The sequence below is a fragment of the Mus pahari genome, chromosome 7 (assembly GCF_900095145.1).
Source record: "Mus pahari chromosome 7, PAHARI_EIJ_v1.1, whole genome shotgun sequence".
Taxonomy (NCBI): Eukaryota; Metazoa; Chordata; class Mammalia; order Rodentia; family Muridae; genus Mus; species Mus pahari.
The window spans coordinates 31,815,797-31,837,290 of NC_034596.1; the positions used below are offsets into that span (position 1 = coordinate 31,815,797).

General features: G+C 46.7%; 1 protein-coding gene across 9 annotated transcripts in view; it reads left to right on the plus strand.

The window, feature by feature from the left end:
• Nucleotides 1-21,494, plus strand: part of Atxn7l1 (ataxin 7 like 1) — a 221,338-nt gene that overhangs the window by 190,256 nt on the left and 9,588 nt on the right. For all 9 annotated transcript variants that reach the window (XM_029540530.1, XM_029540532.1, XM_029540529.1 and 6 more), the window contains 4 exons: nucleotides 2,616-2,698; nucleotides 3,569-3,819; nucleotides 16,435-16,627; nucleotides 20,636-20,757. In XM_029540530.1, coding sequence (XP_029396390.1) covers nucleotides 2,616-2,698; nucleotides 3,569-3,819; nucleotides 16,435-16,627; nucleotides 20,636-20,757 — 649 coding nt within the window. The remainder of the gene's footprint in view (nucleotides 1-2,615; nucleotides 2,699-3,568; nucleotides 3,820-16,434; nucleotides 16,628-20,635; nucleotides 20,758-21,494) is intronic.

Here is a 21,494-nt window from a genome sequence, read left to right on the forward strand (position 1 = left end):
AATCGATCTGGAGTGTAGCTACAAGCAGGACCGGCACCCGAGAGTGCCAGGGAGATGGTACTCTTATCCCCCAGTGCAGATAAGGTCCCCAGTCAAGTTTTGAATTTGGCTGACGCTATCCTAGAAGTTCAGGAAGCAAGGGGCTCTCTGTACCAACCAACAGCTGTGGACTCTGAGGGTCTCGTGAGCCTAGCGGTCATACGCCACTGTGAAGGAGGACTGTCCATTGGGATAGCTGATAGATAGCTCACGGCATGCCGGTAAAGAACAGACTTATCAGCGACTGTGCCACACAGGGAACTGTAACCTCTGCTCTTCGGCCTCCTGGCTTCCTGGGTTGATTCTGCATTCAAGGCTGTGGCTGAGTTCTCTCCTAGAGTCAGGCTGGAATTCCCATTGGGACCAGCATAGCAGATTGGGGATGTGGGGAAGTCTCTCTCGGGTCCCTGCTCAGCCCCCTGACCAGACATATGGCCAGTTGGAGGTGACAGTGGCCGTCTCAGAGGATGTTTGCTTCGGGCCTGTTGTAGAACTAAACCTGGCTTGTTCTGCTTTCTCCAAATGACCAGAAGCTATGAGTTTCATAGCTTCTATACACAATCTGGGTTCTCTGTAATGGTAGCTAGGAAAAACAAAGTACAGAGAAAGCCATGCTTGAGAGAGAAGGCGGGGGGGGGGGGGGGCGGGGATTTATCTTTTGCTTCAGCCATAGTTTGTAAGCACCCAAAGTGTGAGTAATTTTTATATTCTACTTCGTATTTAATTGGATTTTCTGTCTTATATTTGTATTTAAAAATTATATTTAAAAGTACTTGGGCCTACCCAAAAACATTCAAATGAAATAACCCTGCACTTCTCTCCAAGGCCTGTACGTCCACAATGACAGTAAAGGGAGAGCCTGATGAGGCTTCACTTTAAGGATCAAGTCCTTCACTGCTAGTCTTCCCAAATGGAGTGTCCATTCCAGGGTGTGTAGGGGGGAAGGGGTCAACCTGTTTAGTGCCCAGAGGCTATGGGTCTCTTATTGCTGCAATAATATTACCTTGGCTTCTTCCAGCCTGTACCCTTAACTGAAGTGTGTGTGTGGGGGGGGTGAACTTTGTGTTTTGCGGGTTATCTTGTCTCAATGGGTCCTTTGCTGGTGTCTACCTCGCTCACACCTTCAACAGCCAACTCCTGTCCCTAGTCAAAACCCCATTCAGTTCCAACCTGGGGTGCTGGCTGGCATGTGTCTGGGCACAGGCCTAACTCTGGTAGACCAAAGTGAAAGGCCTCAACCGCAGGCAGCCAGGTGCCCGACACCCACTCGCTCACTGCCTGCTGGACAGAGCCCTCTGCAGAGGAAGGAAAGGGGCATTTTGATGGCCCTGGGGTGGGGCACAGCTTGACAACAGCATCCCAGCTTCCTTTGCAGCATCCTCCTGATCACCCAGACTTGAATATAGAACATTTATTTATTATGCTTCAAGTTTACACCAGCAAATGCTAGATGGTTTCCGGCCAAGGGACTCTCTTCACTTTGCCGCCATCAAGGCCCTTCAGATACTTCACATTTCTAAGAGACCTGGCACCCTTCCTAATCAGCCCCTCTCCACCATTAAACATTACCACCCTTCATGCCCAGAGAGCTGTGGAAATATCTGCTCTATAGGACTCAGGGGTTTGCCTGTACCTACCAGAGACAGCACAGATCTTCAGAAAACTCCAGGGCTCCTTGAAAGGTGGCCACACATTCCCGAATTTTGCAGGTGTGGTTAAGCATTCTTAGTAATTCCCAAAGAGACGAAGAGGTAGGAGGCATCAGAAGGACAGTTAGCAATCACTGGAAGCAATCAACACTCCAGGCAGTGAGGAGGAAGTGGAGAAAGCCCTCCCTCCCTCTCCTCAGTTATCCTTCATCTCCCAGGCCAGTGTGTCCTGTCTGATCCTCCTGTGCAGCGTCTGGACCGGGGCTACAGGCAAAGTGAGGTGTAAGGTTAGCAGCCTGTATTCCTTGTGCCTTCAAGTTCAGCCCCACAGGGAGCACAGCCACGCTTTCTCCTGCCCCTGCCCGAGGCCCTGCCGATTCCAGTTCAGGGAAATGACTTATCTATGAGGTTGTGTGTGGAAAGCCTTCACCAAGGGCCTCGTAAATCATGGGAAAGGCCACCCTGACAAATCAGTGAACATGTTCCCACTTAAATGGATAATCCAGGAAGGCAGAGGTGGGGCTGGGGACAGGCATGGATTCTCCAGGCAGTCTTTGAAGGAAGCAGGCATCCTTAGGTCTCCGGTGGCACTTTCTGCCCAAAGCACCAAGGACCTGTGGGGCTGTTTTAAGTAAAACAAAGTATTTGTAAACTGCATGGTCCTACCCTCCTGCCCTCTGCTCACACCCTGTCCCCTATGCCGCCCTGTATCAGACTCAGAAAGTCTGGGTTCAGAGTGCAGCACCATTTCAAGTGGTTCTTGAAACATTTTAGCAGCTGGTTGGGGGAAGAGAGAAAAAAAAAATTGCCTGACAACGTCACACTTGTTGGTGGATATGTGCATTTTTTTTTAAAATGTAGTCTTAATGCCAAATCCTATTTAGTCTCCTTTTTTTTCTTACATTTTTTGTTTGTTTCTTAAACCAGAGAGAGAATTTGACCCAAATAAACACTGTGGAGTATTGGATCCCGAGACAAAGAAACCTTGCACAAGATCCCTCACCTGCAAGGTATTTCTCTTTCCATAAAAAAATACTTCCTGCTCTTGCTGGGGCCTTTGTCGAAATGTTTGCATGCCACTCTCTGCACACGGCAGGGTGTGGAACCTCGACATGACCTCCAGCTGTTCTTTGTAAGGGAAATGGCTTTCTTCTCTGTCCACGGTAGCAAAGTGCCTGCCTCAATCTGGCTGGCTTTTTAAGGGGAAGAGAGAGAGAGAGGGGGAAAAAAAAACACCCCAGGCTTCCCGTGTTACTTGGGAGGCCAGACAGTAAATTGTATTTATAGGCACTCACAGGCGGTTCTAAAGCCTGCTACGTTTTAATGTATGCAGGAGCGGCGGCGGCGGCGGCAGCGCCCAGAAAGGCAGCCCCGGAGGGGAGGATGAGATACTGCGCTCTGATCTAGCCACTCGGGGTGACCAGGGGACAGGCGGACCCCAGGCCTCCGCTACGGGGTAGCCTCAAGCCCCAGGTTTCCTCCTGTCCTTCTGGTGCCTCCTGGATCCAGGCTCTGGCCCTCTCTGCCTGGTGGCCCTGAATGCATGGGCCAACTGGAGCCTCCTACCCACACCTGGATTGACTTTAGCTTTCCCTCGCGGGTGACTTTCATCCGAGGCTGTCCTGGGTTCTGCGCAGAAGCTGTCTCATGCCATTTGTCTGGAGGAAGCCTTGGCTTCTTGACACCTGGAGTGTAGGGCATGGTTGCGTTCGAGCGGTCTCTGCCTCTTCCCAGCCTCAGAACAGGAGCTGTTGCCTTGAAGTTGACTTTTTCAAGCACCTTTAAATGCCTATGGTTGCAATTTCGGAAATGCAGGCCGTGGGGAAGCAGGTGTATGTGCTGATCAAAGAGGCTGGGCTTCTCATGTCTCTTCTCCTTAGACACACTCGCTGAGCCATCGGAGAGCAGTCCCAGGCCGGAAAAAGCAATTTGACCTCCTCCTGGCGGAGCACAAAGCCAAGTCCAGAGAGAAAGAAGTGAAAGAGCACCTTCTGACTTCCGCTAGGGAGATACTTCCGAACCCTCCTGGACCCTTGCCCGATGCTCCGCAGGCATCTTCCGGGAGCACCGTGGCAGAGCCGAAAGTAGCATCCCCACCAAAATCCAGGCCACTCAACTCTGTACTTCCCAGGTAAGTCGGCATGGGCCTCGAAGCAGCCCCAGCCCTCCTCGGTCCAGGCCCTCTTCCTGGCCAGCTGTTTTGTGGGTGGCCTGCCGGTTCTTTGATGAGATATTTTACCCCAACCTTCTAAGGCTCTGTGAAGTTTAAATACGATCCTGCGCCTAAGGGGCTCAGCCCCCGATGCCTGCCACATGGTGTAGTCAGCCTTCCTAGCAGACCTTCTTTTATCAGACTGTGTGTTTTTACAGAGCCAGAGTGGGCTGGAAATAAACGCTGGAAGATTGGCACTTCAACCACCAGGCGACTTCCAGGCTGCCTGCGTTTTATGTTATTTGGAGACTCCTGGGGCAGAAAGGGGAACCCTGGGTAGATAAGTAGTTAGAATATCTTATAAGCTCCCGGGGACCTCTTGTCACTTGTCACATGGTCTTACGACTTATTTCCACCACTTCCCTATGATCAGGATGAAGGGCCCCGCTGTTGACAGCGAGCCACCTGTTTGGGGTTTTATTTGGTTGCACTGAATGGGAAGGAAAAGAACAGGAAACAGAATTACAATCCATTTGGATTAAAAAACACTTTAAGATCTACGAATGTTTGTTTTGGTGGGCAGGAGACCAATTTCCAGGTAACAGGAGTAGAACTAAGCATAGGCATACAGAAGTGTTATGGAGGACTTGCTCCATAACACTGGCAAGGTGCTGCCAGGCAAGGACAGAGGGAAAAAAAATGCAACCGGCCTCTGCTTTCCAAAACTCTAGAGTTCAGAAACCAGAGAAGACTCAAATGTCTATACTTGGCATAATAAGGATATAATAATATCCAGCAAGTATAAATAGTGGTGTTATCTGATTTTTTTTTTAATGCATGGATGTGTCTCAGAGGGTCATTGTTACTGTGCCCCAATTTATAAATTAAATTTTATAAATTTACCAGCAAACCAGCTTTGAGAGACTATCCATAGAAAAGAGCAGGGAGTTGTTGGCTTTTAAAGCAAAAGTCTGTTTGGTAGCAGTTGTTTATGATCCTCTACCTGTTGCAGTTTGAGGCACAGTGGTTTCAGTCCCTCAGCAGAATCCAGATGTGGTTAGAGTCAAGTTCAGCCTCAGGCGCTCAGGAGCAGAGAGCCATGCCTGTTAGTGTAAGATCCTGGGATAACAGCCACCGTCACACCTTTCCACCCCTGTAAGCACGTGTGCGATTGCAACCCACCTTTCCATCACTGGACATGTGTGCTGTTGCAACCCCCTTCTTTGCAAGAGCATTTTATAATTACCTCTCACTGTAATGCCAGGTATTGGCCAAAGGTGCCACTCTTGTTTTAGAGTCGAGAAGACAATTCCATTCCAAACTTCTGGACTTCAGCTATATAAATAAGCAGTAGCTCTCCAGTCTCCAAGACCCTTTGTAGATGCTTGAAACTTCAGATAAAACCAGCCCTTGTATATACTATGTTTTCTCCTATACATGTTTTCCTATGATACAATTTAATTTATAAATTGGGGCACAGTAACTAATAATAAAATAAAATAGAACAATTGTAAAAATACATTGTAATTATTGGCATTGCTTATCTTGCACTTTGGGACCATGATTATATAAAACAAAGGTTACTAAATTTCACATACTGCTATACTGTTGCAGTTGGTCTGAAAGTGGCTACTAAGGGACCGATAAGAGTCCACACATGGATACATCCACAACAGTGATTGGCATCCTGGAGGGGACATAGGGGGACTGCTCAGCATTTCATCACACTACTCAGAACTTCAAACGTATGAGCTGCCTATGCATATAATTTTCCATTTAATAATCTTGGTCCTCACTTGACCATGAGTAATTGGAAAAGAGCAATCATGGGTGAGGGCAGACTGTGTGGAGTGACTTTCAAATCCTTTGTAGCTACTGGACACTTTTCTTCCTTTACCACACTACCTGATACTGACAGACTGACCTCTACCTAAAACCATATGTACTCAGGGCCGATGTCCCCCAGACCACAGTGGACTCTTGAAGGATTCCCCAATCAAAACTAGCTTGATAGCTCTTTTTTTGTGTGTGTGAGGGGTGAGAAAGAGTCTCATGAAGCCCAGACTGGCCTCAAAATCTCTACAGAGACAAGGCTGAACTTAAACTCTTCATCTTTTTAGCTCCACCTTCTGAGTGCTGGTTCCATGCATGTCTCGCAAAACTCCAACTTAGATGTCTCTTTCGTCAAACACTTCTCCCAAGTTTTAGCTGATGGGCCCATTCTTTATCAGTGGTGTCTGAGTTAACAGGGAAGTAGGGGGAATAGGTGCCCAAATCAGAGTGGGCAGGGAAGACCTCAAGGGTCTTAGCTTTGTTCCTTGTGCTTTTTTTTTTTTTTTTAAGGTGAATGTCCACTTGTAGGAAACACTAAGTGTTTATGTTCTCTTTGGGAAGCAGGAGACTTGGATAAGCTTCATTTAGAAATGAATGTCTTTACAAAGAAAAGAGACAAAGCATTATGACAGACATTAGTAAGGGGATCATTCTTTAGGACAGGGATGGACTCTTCCAAAGTGAACGATCAGGAGCAAAGTCCTCATGTTAGTGAAATCCTGTGCAGTCATGCTGAAAAGGCATGGTCAAAATTTAACATCAAAGTCACACAAAACCTTCAAGAGCATCTACTTGCTCCTATTAGTGATGTATGTAGTAGATATTTCATCAATACTAACAGCTAAAATGAATACTGACATCACACATGAATGGAATTTTTATAACCCTTTTCCAATCATGAATTTTCTATATAGAGAGCCATAACACATATTATTCGTCTTTTGTTCATCTTTTCAATGACCTTATGCCCAACCCATTCTTGTCAAGGATTGTTAACAAAGAAACTTGGGTCTGGCGTTTGAAAGTCCTAACTTAAATTGGGCTTGGTGGCATATACCTGTCCTCTCAAAAATTGGGATATCAAGAGTCTAGCACTAGCCTGGGCTACACCGTGAGAGAGTTACACCTTCAATTAGTTAAGAAGAGCTGCAACAGGGTTCGAAGCAGAATCCTCCATGTTTTCTTACTAGATAAACTTACCCATGACTCTGATTCCCCCCCCCCAGACTCAGATTGTCCAGCCATTTAGTGATTAGACTTAGAGCACTTCCTGCTCTTTCTTGTTTTTTTTTTTTTTTTTTTTTTTTTTTTTCTTTAGACAGCCTCCCCCACCCCATCCCTGGCTGGGCTGGAACTCACTGTGTAGATCAGGCTGGCCTTGAACTCACTGAGATTTCCTTCCCAGATGCTGGGGTTAAGGGCAGATGCTACCACACCCAGTGCTAACTGCTCTTGAAGAGGGCCCTGGTTCAGTTTTCAGCACCCAGATGGCAGCTCAAGACCTATAACTCCAGTTCCAGACTGTATGTTTCTCTCTCTGGCCCCTAAGAGCAACAGGCACACATGGGATGCACATAAGCAAATGCCCCTAACCATGGTCATTTTGTTTTGCTATCAAAATGTATCTGACACTGGGCAAGGAGTGAAGAAAAGAGCTTTATCAGGCTCACAATTCTAGTGAGTAGGAAGCCCAAGCTCCACAGCATCAGCCTCTCATAGCATCTGTCTGGCTGTGTTATACATAGTGGAGCGGCACACAGTGCTGTCTGCAGAGAGAACACATGTGTGTTGGTCTGAATATGCTTGGCCCACGGGAAACGATGCCATTAGGAGGTGTGGCCTTGTTGGAGGAAGTGTGTCTCCGTGTAGGCGGGCTTTGAGGTTTCTTAGTGCATTACAGAAGAGAGTCCCCCTCCGGGCTTCCCATGGAAGACAGTCTCCTTTTGTCTGCCTGTGGATTTTAAGAATGTAGAACTCTTGGCTTCTCTAGGTCCAAGTCTGCTTGCACGATGCCATGTTTTCCACCATGATGATAATGGACCAAACCTCTGAGACTTTAAGCCAGCCCCAATTAAATGTTTCCCTCTATAAGAGTTGCCTTGGTCACGGAGTCTCTTTACAGCAATCAAACCTCAACGAAAACAGAAGTTGGTGCCAGAAATAGGGTCTATTATGGTTGGAAAAGCTAAATGGAAGGCTTTAGAGTTACTTCTGCCAAAGAAAGTAGTGAATCAAAAGCAGTCTTGTATCCCTGGAGGGATTGCAGAAATTAGTGCCCCCTTCAAGGACCTGAAAGATGCAGGGGCGTGGTTTCCACCACATCTCCCTTTAAGTCTTTCTGGCCAGTGCAGAAGACAGTTGGATCGTGGAGAATGACAGTTGACTACTGAAAAGTAAATCAAGTAGTAGCTCTAATTGCAGCTGCTGTAGCTCACGCAGTGTCCTTTCTTGAGCCCACCTGCACAGTAACACACTTCCTCCAACAGGGCCACACCTATTCCAACAAGTCCACATCTCCTAATAGTGCCACTTCCCATGGGCCAAGCATATTCAAACCACCACATCATGTATAAGCAAGGGAACGAGACCAGAGAGAGGCCAGGCTTCCTCTTGTATATGAAAGTTGGTGCCCTCAAAACCTAGTTATCTCCCTTGTACTACAACCTGAAGGTTCCACTACTTCAAAAACACCACCCTGGGAACCAAACTTGCAGGGTATGAGCCTTTGGGAGACAGTCTGCATTCAAATTATAACACACAGCCATTGACTCCCATTTCTTTGTCCTCTAAAAGAACACATTTCTTGCCCCCAAAGAGACTAAGGATTATGGGTCCTATCCCAGTCAAATGCATCTAAACTCAATTGAAAAGGAGAGGAGAGCAAAGAGTCCGTCTGGGTTATGACAGGTCACACCGTAGCTCCTAGTGGGAAGGAGAGAAAGGCTGGAGAAGCCATGACAATAAAATGTGAGTGTTACCCTGGATTATAGACCTCACACATCTGGACCAAAGTGTAAACTGGCTAATCCCAATGGCTCTTACACTGCAAGGGGTGATGTGGAGACATCCTAGGCAGACAGTCCTAAATTGCTGACTGAAGACAGGGATGTGTGTGGAGTTCATTGGAAGAATCTTCTTGTCACTTTACGTGGTCTTGCTGTCCCTGACTTCTGCGTATGTGCCTTCTAGGTCTGCAGACTTTGAAGTCAACAGACAGATGCAGCTGACCTCATTACCTTTTCTGTTTATTTGTTGTTTATGATTTGTTTTTTTTTTTAAATTTCATGGTGTGTGTGTGTGTTTGTGTGTGTGTGTGTGTGTGTGTGTGTGTGTGTGTGTGTGTGTGAATTGTGATCTGTCCAACGTGGGTCCTAGGAACTGAATTCAGGTCCTCTGATAGAACAAGTGCTATTAATTGCAGAGCCATCTCTCCAGCTTCATGTGTTTGTTTATTTTTGTTTTGATGGGGGAAAAGACCAGATCTTGCTATATAGAGAGCCTGGGTCAGCCTCAAATTCACTATTTAGTTTAGGTCTCAAAATTATAATTCTTAGCTGGGTATGGTGATGCATGCCTTTCATCCCAGCAGTCAAGAGGCAGAGGCAGGAGCCAGCCTGGTCCGTAAATAGTAATTTCCAGGGAGTCTGTAGAGAGGCCCTATCTCAAAACAGAAACAAAGGAAAGGAGGCATTTATACGACATACATCCACAGACCGCCTCCTCTCTGTGTTCAGAGCTAGTTCTACCAATTCAGGGTCTTACTCAACGATCCTTCCTAGGAACTTCCTCCTTGCACCTCCTCCCTTCTTTTATCTGGCAACTAGGACTTACTATGGAGTGTTTCAACCATCTGTTCTTTAATTAAACTTCATTTTTATCAAAGTTATATGAGTTCACAGTTCAAAAATCAAATAGTGCCTGAAAAACCACCAGCAGCAGCAGCAGCAGCCCCGCCCGTGGGGTGCATTTCCCTGTGCCTGTTTCCCCTGGCTCCCGCCCTGACGTTCCCTTCTCTGCCTTGCTTCTTGGCTTTGATGGTGTGGTTCCTTCAGTAGCTGCCTGTGAAGAGATTCATGGGAAATCAGTTTTAGAGTCCTCACCCAGCCAGCACGTTTTCATTCTACCTTAATGCTGAATTGATGATCACGGTGGGCATACAACGGGATTGGAAATCATCTCCCTGCAGAATTTTGCAGACAGTTTCCCATGACTGTCAGCATGAGGAGGCTTTACTGTGACACCCAACATTCCGACTCCCGGACAAGGACAAGCTGTTACCTCCAAAGCATGGGGCTCTGAAAGTTCTCAGGGATGTCTCCAATGGTTTTTAATTTTTATTATGTTCACATATTGGAAACCGAGTCTCACTAGTTAGCTCAGACTGGCTTTGAACTTGAGATTCTCTTGCCTCTGCCTTTCAAGTGTACCATCATGCCACAGGGAATAGACATCTCTTTTGTTGTAGCTCCTTTTCTCTTTATTGAAGTGGATAGAAACTTGGTAGATCTAAACAATACGAGAAACCCTGTCCTGTCCTGTTCTCTCCTCTCCTCTCCTCGATCGAATGGTTTCCTGTTGCATCTTAGACACATTTCTCCCCAGTATTTGTATTTTCCTTTCTTTGGCTTCTTCTTAGTTGAATGTTAGGCATATTTCTCTGACCTTATAATTGACTTTCTTCTTTAAATTTCTTGCTCTACTTTGTATAAGATTGCCCTTTAGTTTACTTATTTTGATTGTGTGTGTGTGTGTGTGTGTTGTGTGTGTGTGTTGTGTACATGTGTGAGTGTACTTGGAGGACAGTACTTTAGTGACCTCCTCTATTACTTTCTGTTCCTTTGAGAGAAGGAGCGCTCCAGATCTCTTGCTGAACCCGGAGCTCACGTTCTTCATCAGGACTGGCAGTCAGTAATCCCTGGTGATCATTCTGTTTTCATCATTGCTGGTGCTCAGGTTGCAGATGTGCACAGGACCACACCCAGCTTTTACAGGAGTGCTGGATCTGTACCCAAGTGCGCAGGCTTGCACAGCAAACATTTTCTCTCTCTCTCTCTCTCTCTCTCTCTCTCTCTCTCTCTCTCTCTCTCTCTCTCTCTCTGTGTGTGTGTGTGTGTGTGTGTATGAATATATTTCTTTCTATCATTTATTTATTTGTTCACTTTACATCCCAATTCCACCTCCTCCCAGTGCCCCCTCACAAAGATTCCCCCCCCTTCTCCTCTGAGAAAAGGAAACCCCACCCCAGGTGTCACCTTCTCTCCCCTCGAACATGAAGTCACTGCAGAACTAGGCGCATCCTCTCCCACTGAGGCTAGACAAGGCTGCCCAGTTAGGGGAACAGGATCCACGGCACAGCAAACACTTGTGATCACTGAGGCTGTCCTTCAGCCTTTTATTCAGTGAAGGTGGGGGGTCTCATCAGGTGTGGTAGCACACACCTTTAATCCCAGAACACAGGAAGCAGAGGAATGAGGTTCTCAGTGAGTTTGAAGCCAGCCTGGTCTACATAGTGAGTTCTAGAACAGCCAGGGCTATGTAGAGAGCCCTGGTTTCAAAGAACCAAAAAGTTAAAAAAAAAGAAAAAAAGGTGTGTATGTGCGTGTGTGTGTTTGTGTGTGTGTGTGTGTGTGTGTGTCTATTTTAGGCACTTCATTCTATTGCTATGAAGAGACACCATGTCCAAGGCAACTCATAAAAGAAAGCATTTAATTTGGGGCTCATTTACAGTTCCAGAGTTTTTGTCCATTGTCATCATGTCATTGAGCATGTAAGTGTGGTGCTGGAGAAGTAGCTGAGAGCTATATCCTTGTCAGCAGGCCAAGAGAGATTCTGGGCCTGGCATGAACTTTTGAAACCTCAGTGTCCACTCCCAGTGACAGACTTCTGACAACAAGGCCACACCTATTCCAACAAGGCCACACCTCCTCCTTATCCTTCTAATTCTTTCAAATAGTGCCTCTGCCTGATGACTAAGCATTCGTGCATATGAACCTATGGGAGCCATTCTTATTCAAACCACTATAGGCCTTAAACTCAAAACCCTCCTGCTTATGCCTCCTGGGTAGCTGGGATTATGAGCCTGTGCCAAAATGCCTGATTTATCTCATTAGTTTTTATCCAATTGTTTATTTTACAAGACATTAATTTCTCTGGAGTGATACCACTCCGTTTTGGGAATTGTTTGTGCGACCAAACCCAGGGCCTTTCACATGCCAAGCAAGTGTCTGCGGTACCACCGAGCCTCACGTCAAACCGTGTAATGACATTCTTGTGGACTTGAAGCTGGGTCTTTAGCTTTTCTGCTTTCCCTCGTGGTTCTTGCTCATTCCAGGTTTCTCCCATTCACATCTCTGTCTTCTGTGCTTGGCCAGTCAGCTTCATGCTGGGGCTGCTGTAGAAATGCCAGGTAATGGCTGACCATGAATAGCTGGAAGATAGGTTCCAGCAAGTTGGCTGGAAGTCTCCATGGGGAGACCCAAAAGAGCATCTGGTTACAAGGCCCAAAGTCTGGAAGATTCCTTGAAGCTGGTCAGTTTCCTCATAAAAGAACGCTGCTTGATCTCACGGGCCGCTTAGGGACCTGGGATTCCCCCTTAAAGACGATCCCTGGGCCCTGTTTGCAACCTGTGCAACATCTACTCCCTGACCTTCTTGGAAGCCTGTGTCTACTACACCTCTCCAGTTCATTTTCTCTGACAAGAAAACCTGCATTTCTCCCTAGAAGATTGACTGAGATGGGCACAGTGTCCGGTCAGGCGTGCTGTTATTTGGTGGTGTGAGATGGTAGAGCTGTGGAGATGACCTGTATGGAGGCCAGCTATTGTTCAGCTATGCATGGTTTGCATCTCTAACTAACTAGCTGTCTTCCTCCCCCCCTCCCTCCCTCCCTCCCTCCTTCCCACCCTTCCTCCCTCCTTTCTTTCTTCCTTCTGTCTTTCTTGTAGCCCAGGCTAGCCTTGCCCTCCTGATCCTCCTGCTGTAGACTTATCCATAGTTTGCAGCTCTCAGTAGGTCAGGCACCTGGCTTCCTGACGTCTCAGAGCAAGTGAGCTCCTTTCCCACTAGTTGGCACATTGTCTTCTAAAGCTATGTGGAAATCTGTTCACACATGTGTCCGTTCAGGTTCCTCGGGTGCGAATAGCAGAACCCAGAACTAATGACACTTCAGTCAAGAGGAGTCTTAGCAAATGTGACAAGGAGTCCACAGCTGAGGGGAGCTAGTCCCCAGAGATCAGGCATTGCTCTGCTACCCACTCCCCCGTGTGTGTGTGTGTGTGTGTGTGTGTGTGTGTGTGTGTGTATGTGTGTGTGTGCATGTGTGTTGGGGATATGTGAATCCTATGTAGAAGTCAGGGGACAATCCTGTGGAATCTATTCTCTCTTTCCACCTTTATGTGACTATGACTTCTGGATATTGATCCTAGGTCAGCACCGAAAGTGCTTTCAAACACTGTGCATCTCAGCGGCCCTCTTTGCATTTTGTTTGAAAGTTTTACCCTCTTTGTAGTCCCTAGGGCTTCATCCTCTGAGTCTAACAGCAAGATGGCCACAACCATCACAGTGCATCCAGCTCCGCGGTCCAGATGAAGCCGAGGCCACTCTCTATGCATGTTCTTCACCGGTTCTCTTAAACATCCTTTATATTTTAAAACAGTTTTAGGCTGATAGGAAGAATCCATTGAAATGACAGATATTTCCTATATTCACCCTGCTCAACCCATCACACACATGTGACAGAAATTTCCTGTGTTCCTCCTGCCCTGCCCTGTGTGTGTGTGTGCCAATCATACTAAGCTAATCATTAATAAGCACAATTAAAAAGAGCATACATGGGTGCGGGGTAGCTATCATCATTTTTCTGTGACTCTCTTCCCCTTAAAAAAAATAAATCCCTTAAGTATCTTTGTTGTGGAAATCGGGGAAGGAGGTTAATGCTTGAGTTTGAGTCCTATAGCTCCTTTCAGGGACAGTCTTTACAGTTTGGTATTTACTGTAGAATTATCCACTACAGCACAGACATGAACACAAGCTCAGTGTCTGCTTATCAGTGAATACATAAAGAAATTTGGGGTCAGGTGTATCTGCGTACCTACAATTCCAGCACTTGAAAGGCTGAGGCAGGAAGCTTTGACTTCAGGGATAGCTTGGGCTAAATAGTGAAGAGAAAGGTCCATTGTTGGGGGTGGGAGGTGGGGGGTGGGAGGTAGGGGGCGGTTGTCAGTACCTGCCTGTCATCCCAGCACTTGGAAGGTATTGAAGGTAGAGGCAGGAGAAATAGGAGTTCGGGGTCACCCTCAGCTACATAGTGAGTATGAGGCCATCCTGATCTACATGTGACCCTGTCTTTAAAAGAATAAATAAAGACAAATCCAAACAAAAGTTTGTTGCGTATAACATAACGGAATATTATTCAGCCACAAAAGCTGGTAGTCTAGCCATTTTCAGCAACATGAATAAACTTTGAGAGGGTTCTGTTAACCAAAACAAGTCCAAAAAAATACTCTCTGTTTCCACTTTTATGTTGACTCTTTTACAAAGTTGAACTCAGAAACAGAAGGCAGAAGCTGGGCATAGAAGCCTGGGCCTGTAATTCCAGCAGCAGGAGAGTGAGGCAGGGGTATTGTGAGACCAGCCTGAGCTACATAGCAAGACCTTAGGGTAAGCTCCCCACCTTCTGTAAATAAGTAGAAAGGAAGGGAGGGAGAGGGAAAGGAACACATGGGAAGGAAGAGAGAAACTAGAGTATTGTGACCAACTAAGAGGTGGAGGAATGACAGGAGCCAGGGCAGGTCCAGGTCCAGGTCCAGAGTGGGTTATGGGGGCGCAATGCCCAATGGCAACTCTAACTTATACGGCTGTTACAGATCTAATGGTCACTGTAACCCCCCCTCCCCCCACCCAAAAAAAAGAGGGCAACTGTGCTCAAGAGTGAGCTCAAGGCCAGCCTGAGTAACTTGATAAGACTCCATCCCAAAATAAAACTAGAAAAGAGTTCCAGCTAGTGGTGGAACACTTCTCTAGCTGGCATAAAGCCCCACGTTCAACTCCTAGTAGGTGGTAGAAATATAACTCTAAGAGATGGTGGATATGTTAACTTTTTAACTAACTTGATTAACTAAGATGTACATAGATTAGCAGCATTTGGTGGCCCAGGCCTGGCCTCTTGTCACTTGGGAGGTAGCACGAGAAGAATTGTGGTCATTCTCCATGACACAGCAAATTCAAGGCCAGCCTGGGCTACATGAGACCCCGTTACTGTAATGTATATCTGTAAAACAGGGGGAAAATGAAAGCAAGAAAAACAGGACGTCTTCCATCTCTTTCTTACACATATGGATACTGTTAGCTCTCTTTTTGTTTCTGTTTTCAGTGTTTGTTATGGAAATTCCCCTACATGCTGGAAAGCAGTGATATATTGATGAATAATACTTACCTAACCTAGTTTTAACGGTTGTTCTATTAGTGTGTTACAATTTTATTTGTAGTGTATTCTTGTTAGTGTCCTTTGACTTATATAGACCCTGACTTTTCACTTGTAAAGACTTCTTGCAAAAGGGAAAATAGCTGCTTGTTGTGGACCTGCCAGTGGGATTTGCTGAAGAGGCGCAGGCAAGTAAGATCATGAGTTCAAGCCCAGCCTATGCTGCATGTTTTGCATTTTGCCGGGCTAGGTGCTGCATGTCTTTAATCCAGGCAATCTGAAGCATAGGCAGGCAGATCTCTGTGTGTTTGAAGCCAGCTTGGTCTACATAGAGAATTCTAGGCCAACCAGGGATGGAGACCCTGTCTCGTAAAACAAAACAAAACAAAGAAAAAGGGATTTTCCTGTATAACCAAGATGTAATGAACAAAATCCAGGTTACCTTTATCCTGCAGGACCAGGAGGGTTTGCCATGATGGCTGAACTACTTACCCAAGAGCCTTTTAGAAAATTTAGAAACCAATGTTTACAGTTGGGTTCACGTCCAATTCCTAGCACTCACATGGCAGCTTACAACCATCTGTAAGATCAGGATCCAGTTTTTTCTGTTTTGGCCCCTCAGGCATCCAGGCATACAAGTGATGAACAGATAAACATGCAGACAAGATTCCCGACACGTAAAACAATAATTTAATAAAAATTGGTTTCAATGGCTGGGAGGAGAGTGTGACTGGGTTGGTAGAGTGCTTGTGTAATGTGTTCAAAGCCCCCCGACTTTGACCCCCAGCACTGCATCCACTGGGCATGGTGTCGCACACCTACGACCCCAGATACTCAGGAGGTAAAGACAAGAGACTCAGAAGTTCTAGGTCATCCTTGTGTACTTAGTGAGTTCAAGACCTGAGATACATGAGATCCCATCTCAAATACTCTTAATTTTTTAATTCATGTATGTACACTAAGGAAAGTCTGAAAGGACATAAACTAAAATGTTGGTAACACTTGATCTTGGGTGAGTGTTTGTAGATGAACTCTCAGAAGACAGTCACTAGACTCTGCATAAGTTCATGTGTCACAATCCCCCTGCTCACACTAGGGGTTCTTCCTTGGGCTTGCGTCATCCTCCAGAGGCAGCAAGCCAGAGAGCACTGTACTGCTAACAGCAGTGGGTCCCCGAGGAGAGCTATCGCCCCTGCAGTTTAATGTTTCCCTTTAGAACGTTGCCATTGGCTCGCCCTTCCTGACATCGTGGCAGGGCTGCTTTTGGGCGGCATGAAATGGGTGGATCTGATTTCCTCAAGAACAACTTGTTCTCTGTGTTCTCCCCGTCTCGCCCTTAGACCATCATCCGCAAACAGCATAAGCAGCAGTACATCTTCAAACCACAGTGGCTACACTCCAGAGCCCCCTCTACCCCCAGCTGGAGGCGACCTTGCCAGCCGACTGTCCAGTGATGAAGGGGAGATGGACGGAGCCGACGAGTCCGAGAAGTTAGACTGTCAGTTCTCCACACACCATCCCAGACCTCTTGCGGTAGGCTTCCTCTGTCCCTCCCATGCTGTGTCCCCTGTTGCTTCCAAGGCCCCCTGGTGATGGTCCCAGAGGCTTGTATTCCTAAGGAAAGGGCTCTAGAGTATAGCCTCATCAGAAGGCTTTCCCAAAGGTGAAATGGCATATGAGATGTCCTTGAACATCATGAAATAAAACGAAGGGGTTCCCCACCGGCTATATGTGGTCCCTTAAGAATGCTTGAGAAATGGTGTCTATATAAGTGCTCTTGGGAACCAACTTTCTGACTTTGCACATCTGAAAACAGCCTCTGGTCCAGGGTTAGGCAGATGCACCCCCCCCCCCCAGATGCTGTCCTAGCAGCAAGGCAGGTTTGTCATTCTCCTGTGGCTCTATGCCTGACTGTTGTTAGTGTGACCATGTGGCAACAGAGCCAGCGGTAGGGACGGTGTTTCACATCACCGTGACTGTTCCTCAGTGAGGAGAGTTTGAGACAACGACTTTAACAGTTGAGATGGTCATTGACATCATAAGGGGGAATGAAGGCATCAGTTGGAAGCCTGCTCACATTTGCCTTATCGTCCTCTGAGAGAGGAAGCGGCTGGTGTGACAGTTACAGAGCCCAGTGCTGTGCCCCTGGTTATATGGCCCTCATGGTGGCTTGTTCTGGTGTCAGCCTGAGCCTCCAGGATGAGCTCTGACTGACTCTAGATCTCAGAAGCTTCGCAAGTGAGCTGCTGGAAGACAAAGTTGGTCCTTCCTCCTCCACCCGTGTGCCACTTCCCATTTCTAGAGATGACGGTGACCCGTGACTTCACCGGTAACCTGCGACTTTGCCAGTGCTGGAGTAGTGAGGGACCAGCTGCAGTGATTTTTGTCTGCAGTTGTAGAGAACCCAGTGTCTCCATACTCACCCAGGAACATTTCATTATCTTTCATGGCAAGAAGTCTAGGGCAGGTGCACTTGCAGCCTTGGTCCAGTCTCTACTACATCCACACACATCTTTGCTGTTCACATTTTAATACATTGACTACAGCTCCTGGGTCATATTGGCACCTGGTGCCATTCTAAACAGAGAAGAAGGGGGACGCACAAAAAGAAGGTCTTCCAAGATGATACATTCTCTTCATTTCCGAAGGAGGAGCTTCCCATGAAACCCCAGCAGATGTCTCCATGGATGTAATACAGCGCTGCTGCGACATGTCTACCGCTACACTGGCAGGTGGCAGAAAGAAAAGGGAGTGAATGTGGTGACTCGGCTGTGCATCATCCCAAGGTCTTCCCTGTGACTGCTGCACACACAATATCAAGACAAAAGTGCGGCTGTGTTAGCAAAGAGAAGCCAGGGCCAAGTAAAGCAGGACACCGCAGAGGACCTCGGCAGCAGGGTCTGCCACAGCGAGCATCAGCAGCTCTGCCCAAGGCACCCAGTGCCAGCTTCCCTGGCTATCAAACCCAAGTGGTATTAGATATGCTGGTAGTCAAAACCAAAGGGGCCTCCAGCTCCCAAGGCTGAAAGAGATACAGGCTTCTCCCAAAAGGCCAGCATTTGGAAAGCATCAAGAAGTCTGTCCACAGGACAAGCTGCTATAGGAGATTAGCCACACTCACAGGGCATTATAGGCCCTGAATGTTTGGGGGGATCAAAATGGAAAAATCATGAGTTTGTTTCTTTGTTTTATCCTTGATCAACTGACACATTAAATCATACACACACACACACACACACACACACACACACACACACACACACATTTGTAATAAACCCTCGCTCAGTGTGTCCTTAGCAGTTGGGATGGATGATAAAGGCAGTGATAGTGACACCAGGATCAGCTCCCACAGAGAGGTGGAGACCAGTGTGCTGAAGAGTTACATGTATGTTTTCCTCCTTGGTCAGTGAGAACGTGCTGTAGTAATTTGTGGTATCAGAGTTTGTGGGTAGCAGGGTTTTAACGAAGAACAAAGGGTCGAGCCTGCAGGTCCTCCTGCGGATGGTTCCACAGGCTCCTCCAGGATGCCTTTGTGGAATGGGTGCCAATCCAGCACTGAGCCTGGGCTTACAGCCAGGAAGCTGCTGGAGGCTCAGGGGGGTGGGAAAAGTGCCATTTAAATTATAGAGTCATTTGCAGACTTTCCTGAGCTCCAGACCCACCAAATGTCACCTTCTCGGAGGTCACTTCTTGCAGTTTCTGTCTGCTGGCCTCCAGTTGCCCCACATGACAACCCGTGTTTATTACATGCCTGAATGTTTCCGCTGTAAGTTTTAAATCAAGTGGTTTATTTTAAACATCTCTGTGTAACTTTTTAATTCACTTTTTTAAAAATGTGGTGTGTCTTTTTGTTTTTGTTTTTTTCTAAATATGTTCATTATGTGGCTTTGAACTCATAATTCTCCTGCCTCAGCTCCCTAAAGCCTAATCCCCCTTTTAAAGTTCCTGATCGCTACGATTCTTATACTTTTAAACATTGATAGCCATCACATACGTAATTGTGTATATGTGATGAGTCTAAGTGGTTTCTGTTGTGGACTGCCCTGGTGCGGTTTGTATTTTGATGCTAATTCTGCTTCCTGAAGAGGGGCTCTTCCCCCGAAAAAAGTTGTGGATCATGTACTCAGGTGATTCCATGTGAACCTTCTCCCAGTGTTACCTGGTGAAATAAAGGCTAGAGCCTGTGGTTAGGCCGTGGAAGGAAAAGGTGGGGCTGGAAGTTTTAGAGGAGAGAAGGAGGAAGAAGAGACAGGCAACCGATTTCAGACGATGTATAGTAGATGTGTCATCAGAATTCACCGTGGGAGAAGCAGTCAGATGAGGCCATTAGCAGTGAGAATTATAAGTCGGGCATCCGTCTTAGTGAGGGTTTTACTGCTGGGAACAGACACCATGACCAAGGTAACTGTTATAAGGACAACATTTAATTGGGGCTGACTCACAGGTTCACAGGTTCGGTCCATTATCATCAAGGTGGGAGCATGACAGCTTCCAGGCAGGCGTGGTGCAGGAGGAGCTGAGAGTGCTACAACTTCATCTGAAGGCTGCCAGGAGAAGACTGGCTCCCAGGCAGCTAGGAGAAGGATCTTAAAGCCCATGCCCACAGTGACACGCAAGGCCACACCCCCCTAATGGTGCCATGCCCTGGGTCAAACATATACAAACCATCACAGCATCAAAGAATACAATCATTGTGGCTAAAGAGGGAAACAGCAGGCAGAGAGGATTAGGTAAGAGCTCAGAGTTGTGACGTATTTCCGGGCATCTTGTGAGAGCAGATGTGGCGTGCAGAGCAGATGTGGCGTGCAGATGTGGCAGAGGCTGGTAGATCTTTATGAGTTCAAGGCCAGTTTGGTTGTCATAGTGAGTTCCAGGATGACCAAAGCTACATAGTGAGACCCTGTCTCTGGAAGACAAAACAAAACAAAACAAAACACAATCAATCAAACAAACAAACAAAAAAGTGTTTAGGGGTTGGAGAGATGCCAACAATTAAGAACACTGGCCGTTCTCCCAGAGGACCCAGATTCAATTCCCAACGCCTACGTGGCAGCTCCCAACTGTCTGTAGCTCCAGTCTGAGGAACCTCATGCTCTCACACAGATATGTATCTTTAAAAAAGAAAAGGCGCGCAGATGCCATTGGGACTGACATGGACTGCCAGTTCACCTGGAGGAAGTTCTATGGCATCAAGGTGGGGAGAACCAGCCTTTTCATCCCTAGAATGGAAGCAGGGAAGCCCAAGTTCCAAGAGATAATGGGAGGTGTGATGAACCTAAACCATTGGCTCCATCCCAGAGGTAAAGAGCGAGGCCCTCCATGCCACCAAATGCACAATCACCAGCTTAAATGTGAACTGCCGCTGGGAACCCAGAACTCAAACTACAACAGCACGGAGATATTTTTGGCCTCGGTACCAGTTGCTGCTTTTCTTTTGAGTAAAATGGTACCCCTGTGTGTTTTTATGCAAATGTTATTTTTCTCTGTGTAGCTTATTAACCTGTAATCAAAATTAAAATGTTTCCTCCCCCCCCCCCATAGTTCTGCTCATTCGGGAGTCGCCTCATGGGACGAGGATACTATGTGTTTGATAGAAGATGGGATCGATTTCGCTTCGCACTGAACTCCATGGTAGAAAAACACTTGAATTCGCAGATGTGGAAGTAAGTGAGCGACGGTTTCTTTGCAATCTAAGAGGAGAGCTGCCTCACTATTGCCTAAACCCTGTAGACAAGCCCCAGCCCTTGGCTTGCCATTGACCAAAATGAGCCCGAAGCCAGGGTTCCTGATTGACTCTAAAATGTCAGCTCCGGTTAATAGCATTTAGGAAACACCTATAATGGGCTGTTTGCTTTGTTTTCTTGGGAGATGGTTGTTGTGTTGGTAATCTTCTAAACCAAATGAGAAGGATCTTAAGGTAAAATCCAGTTTATTCTATAGGATTATAGGGCTTTTTTTTTTTAAAAATCACTATTGTCTAAAGATGTTAAGAATGTGCTTCTGTTTGTGGTGTTAATGGTTCAGGAACAATGGTAAAAACTTACATAATGATTACACACAAATTTTTAGCTGGTTGCTGTCCTCATTAAAATCTATGTAGGGCAGATTCTGAGCAATGTTGTGAAGTCGGTTGAGTTCATCTTTGGCCCGCCCCATCTCCCTAGGGCCCTCTCCTCACCTCTCCTTCTCTCTCTCCTCTAAAGTCCAGCTTAGGATCCATTGTTTATTCTCCCACACTTCCCAATGCACTTACATTCTATAGGGGACTTACGGAAAGGGAAGAAACCCAGAATGTTCTTGGGAAGGAAGTTTAGACCTGGACCCTCTCAATCGTGACACATCCGACACTACCTTTTGGCCATTTTGCCAACCTCTGAATGTCCCCCCACCCCCACACTCC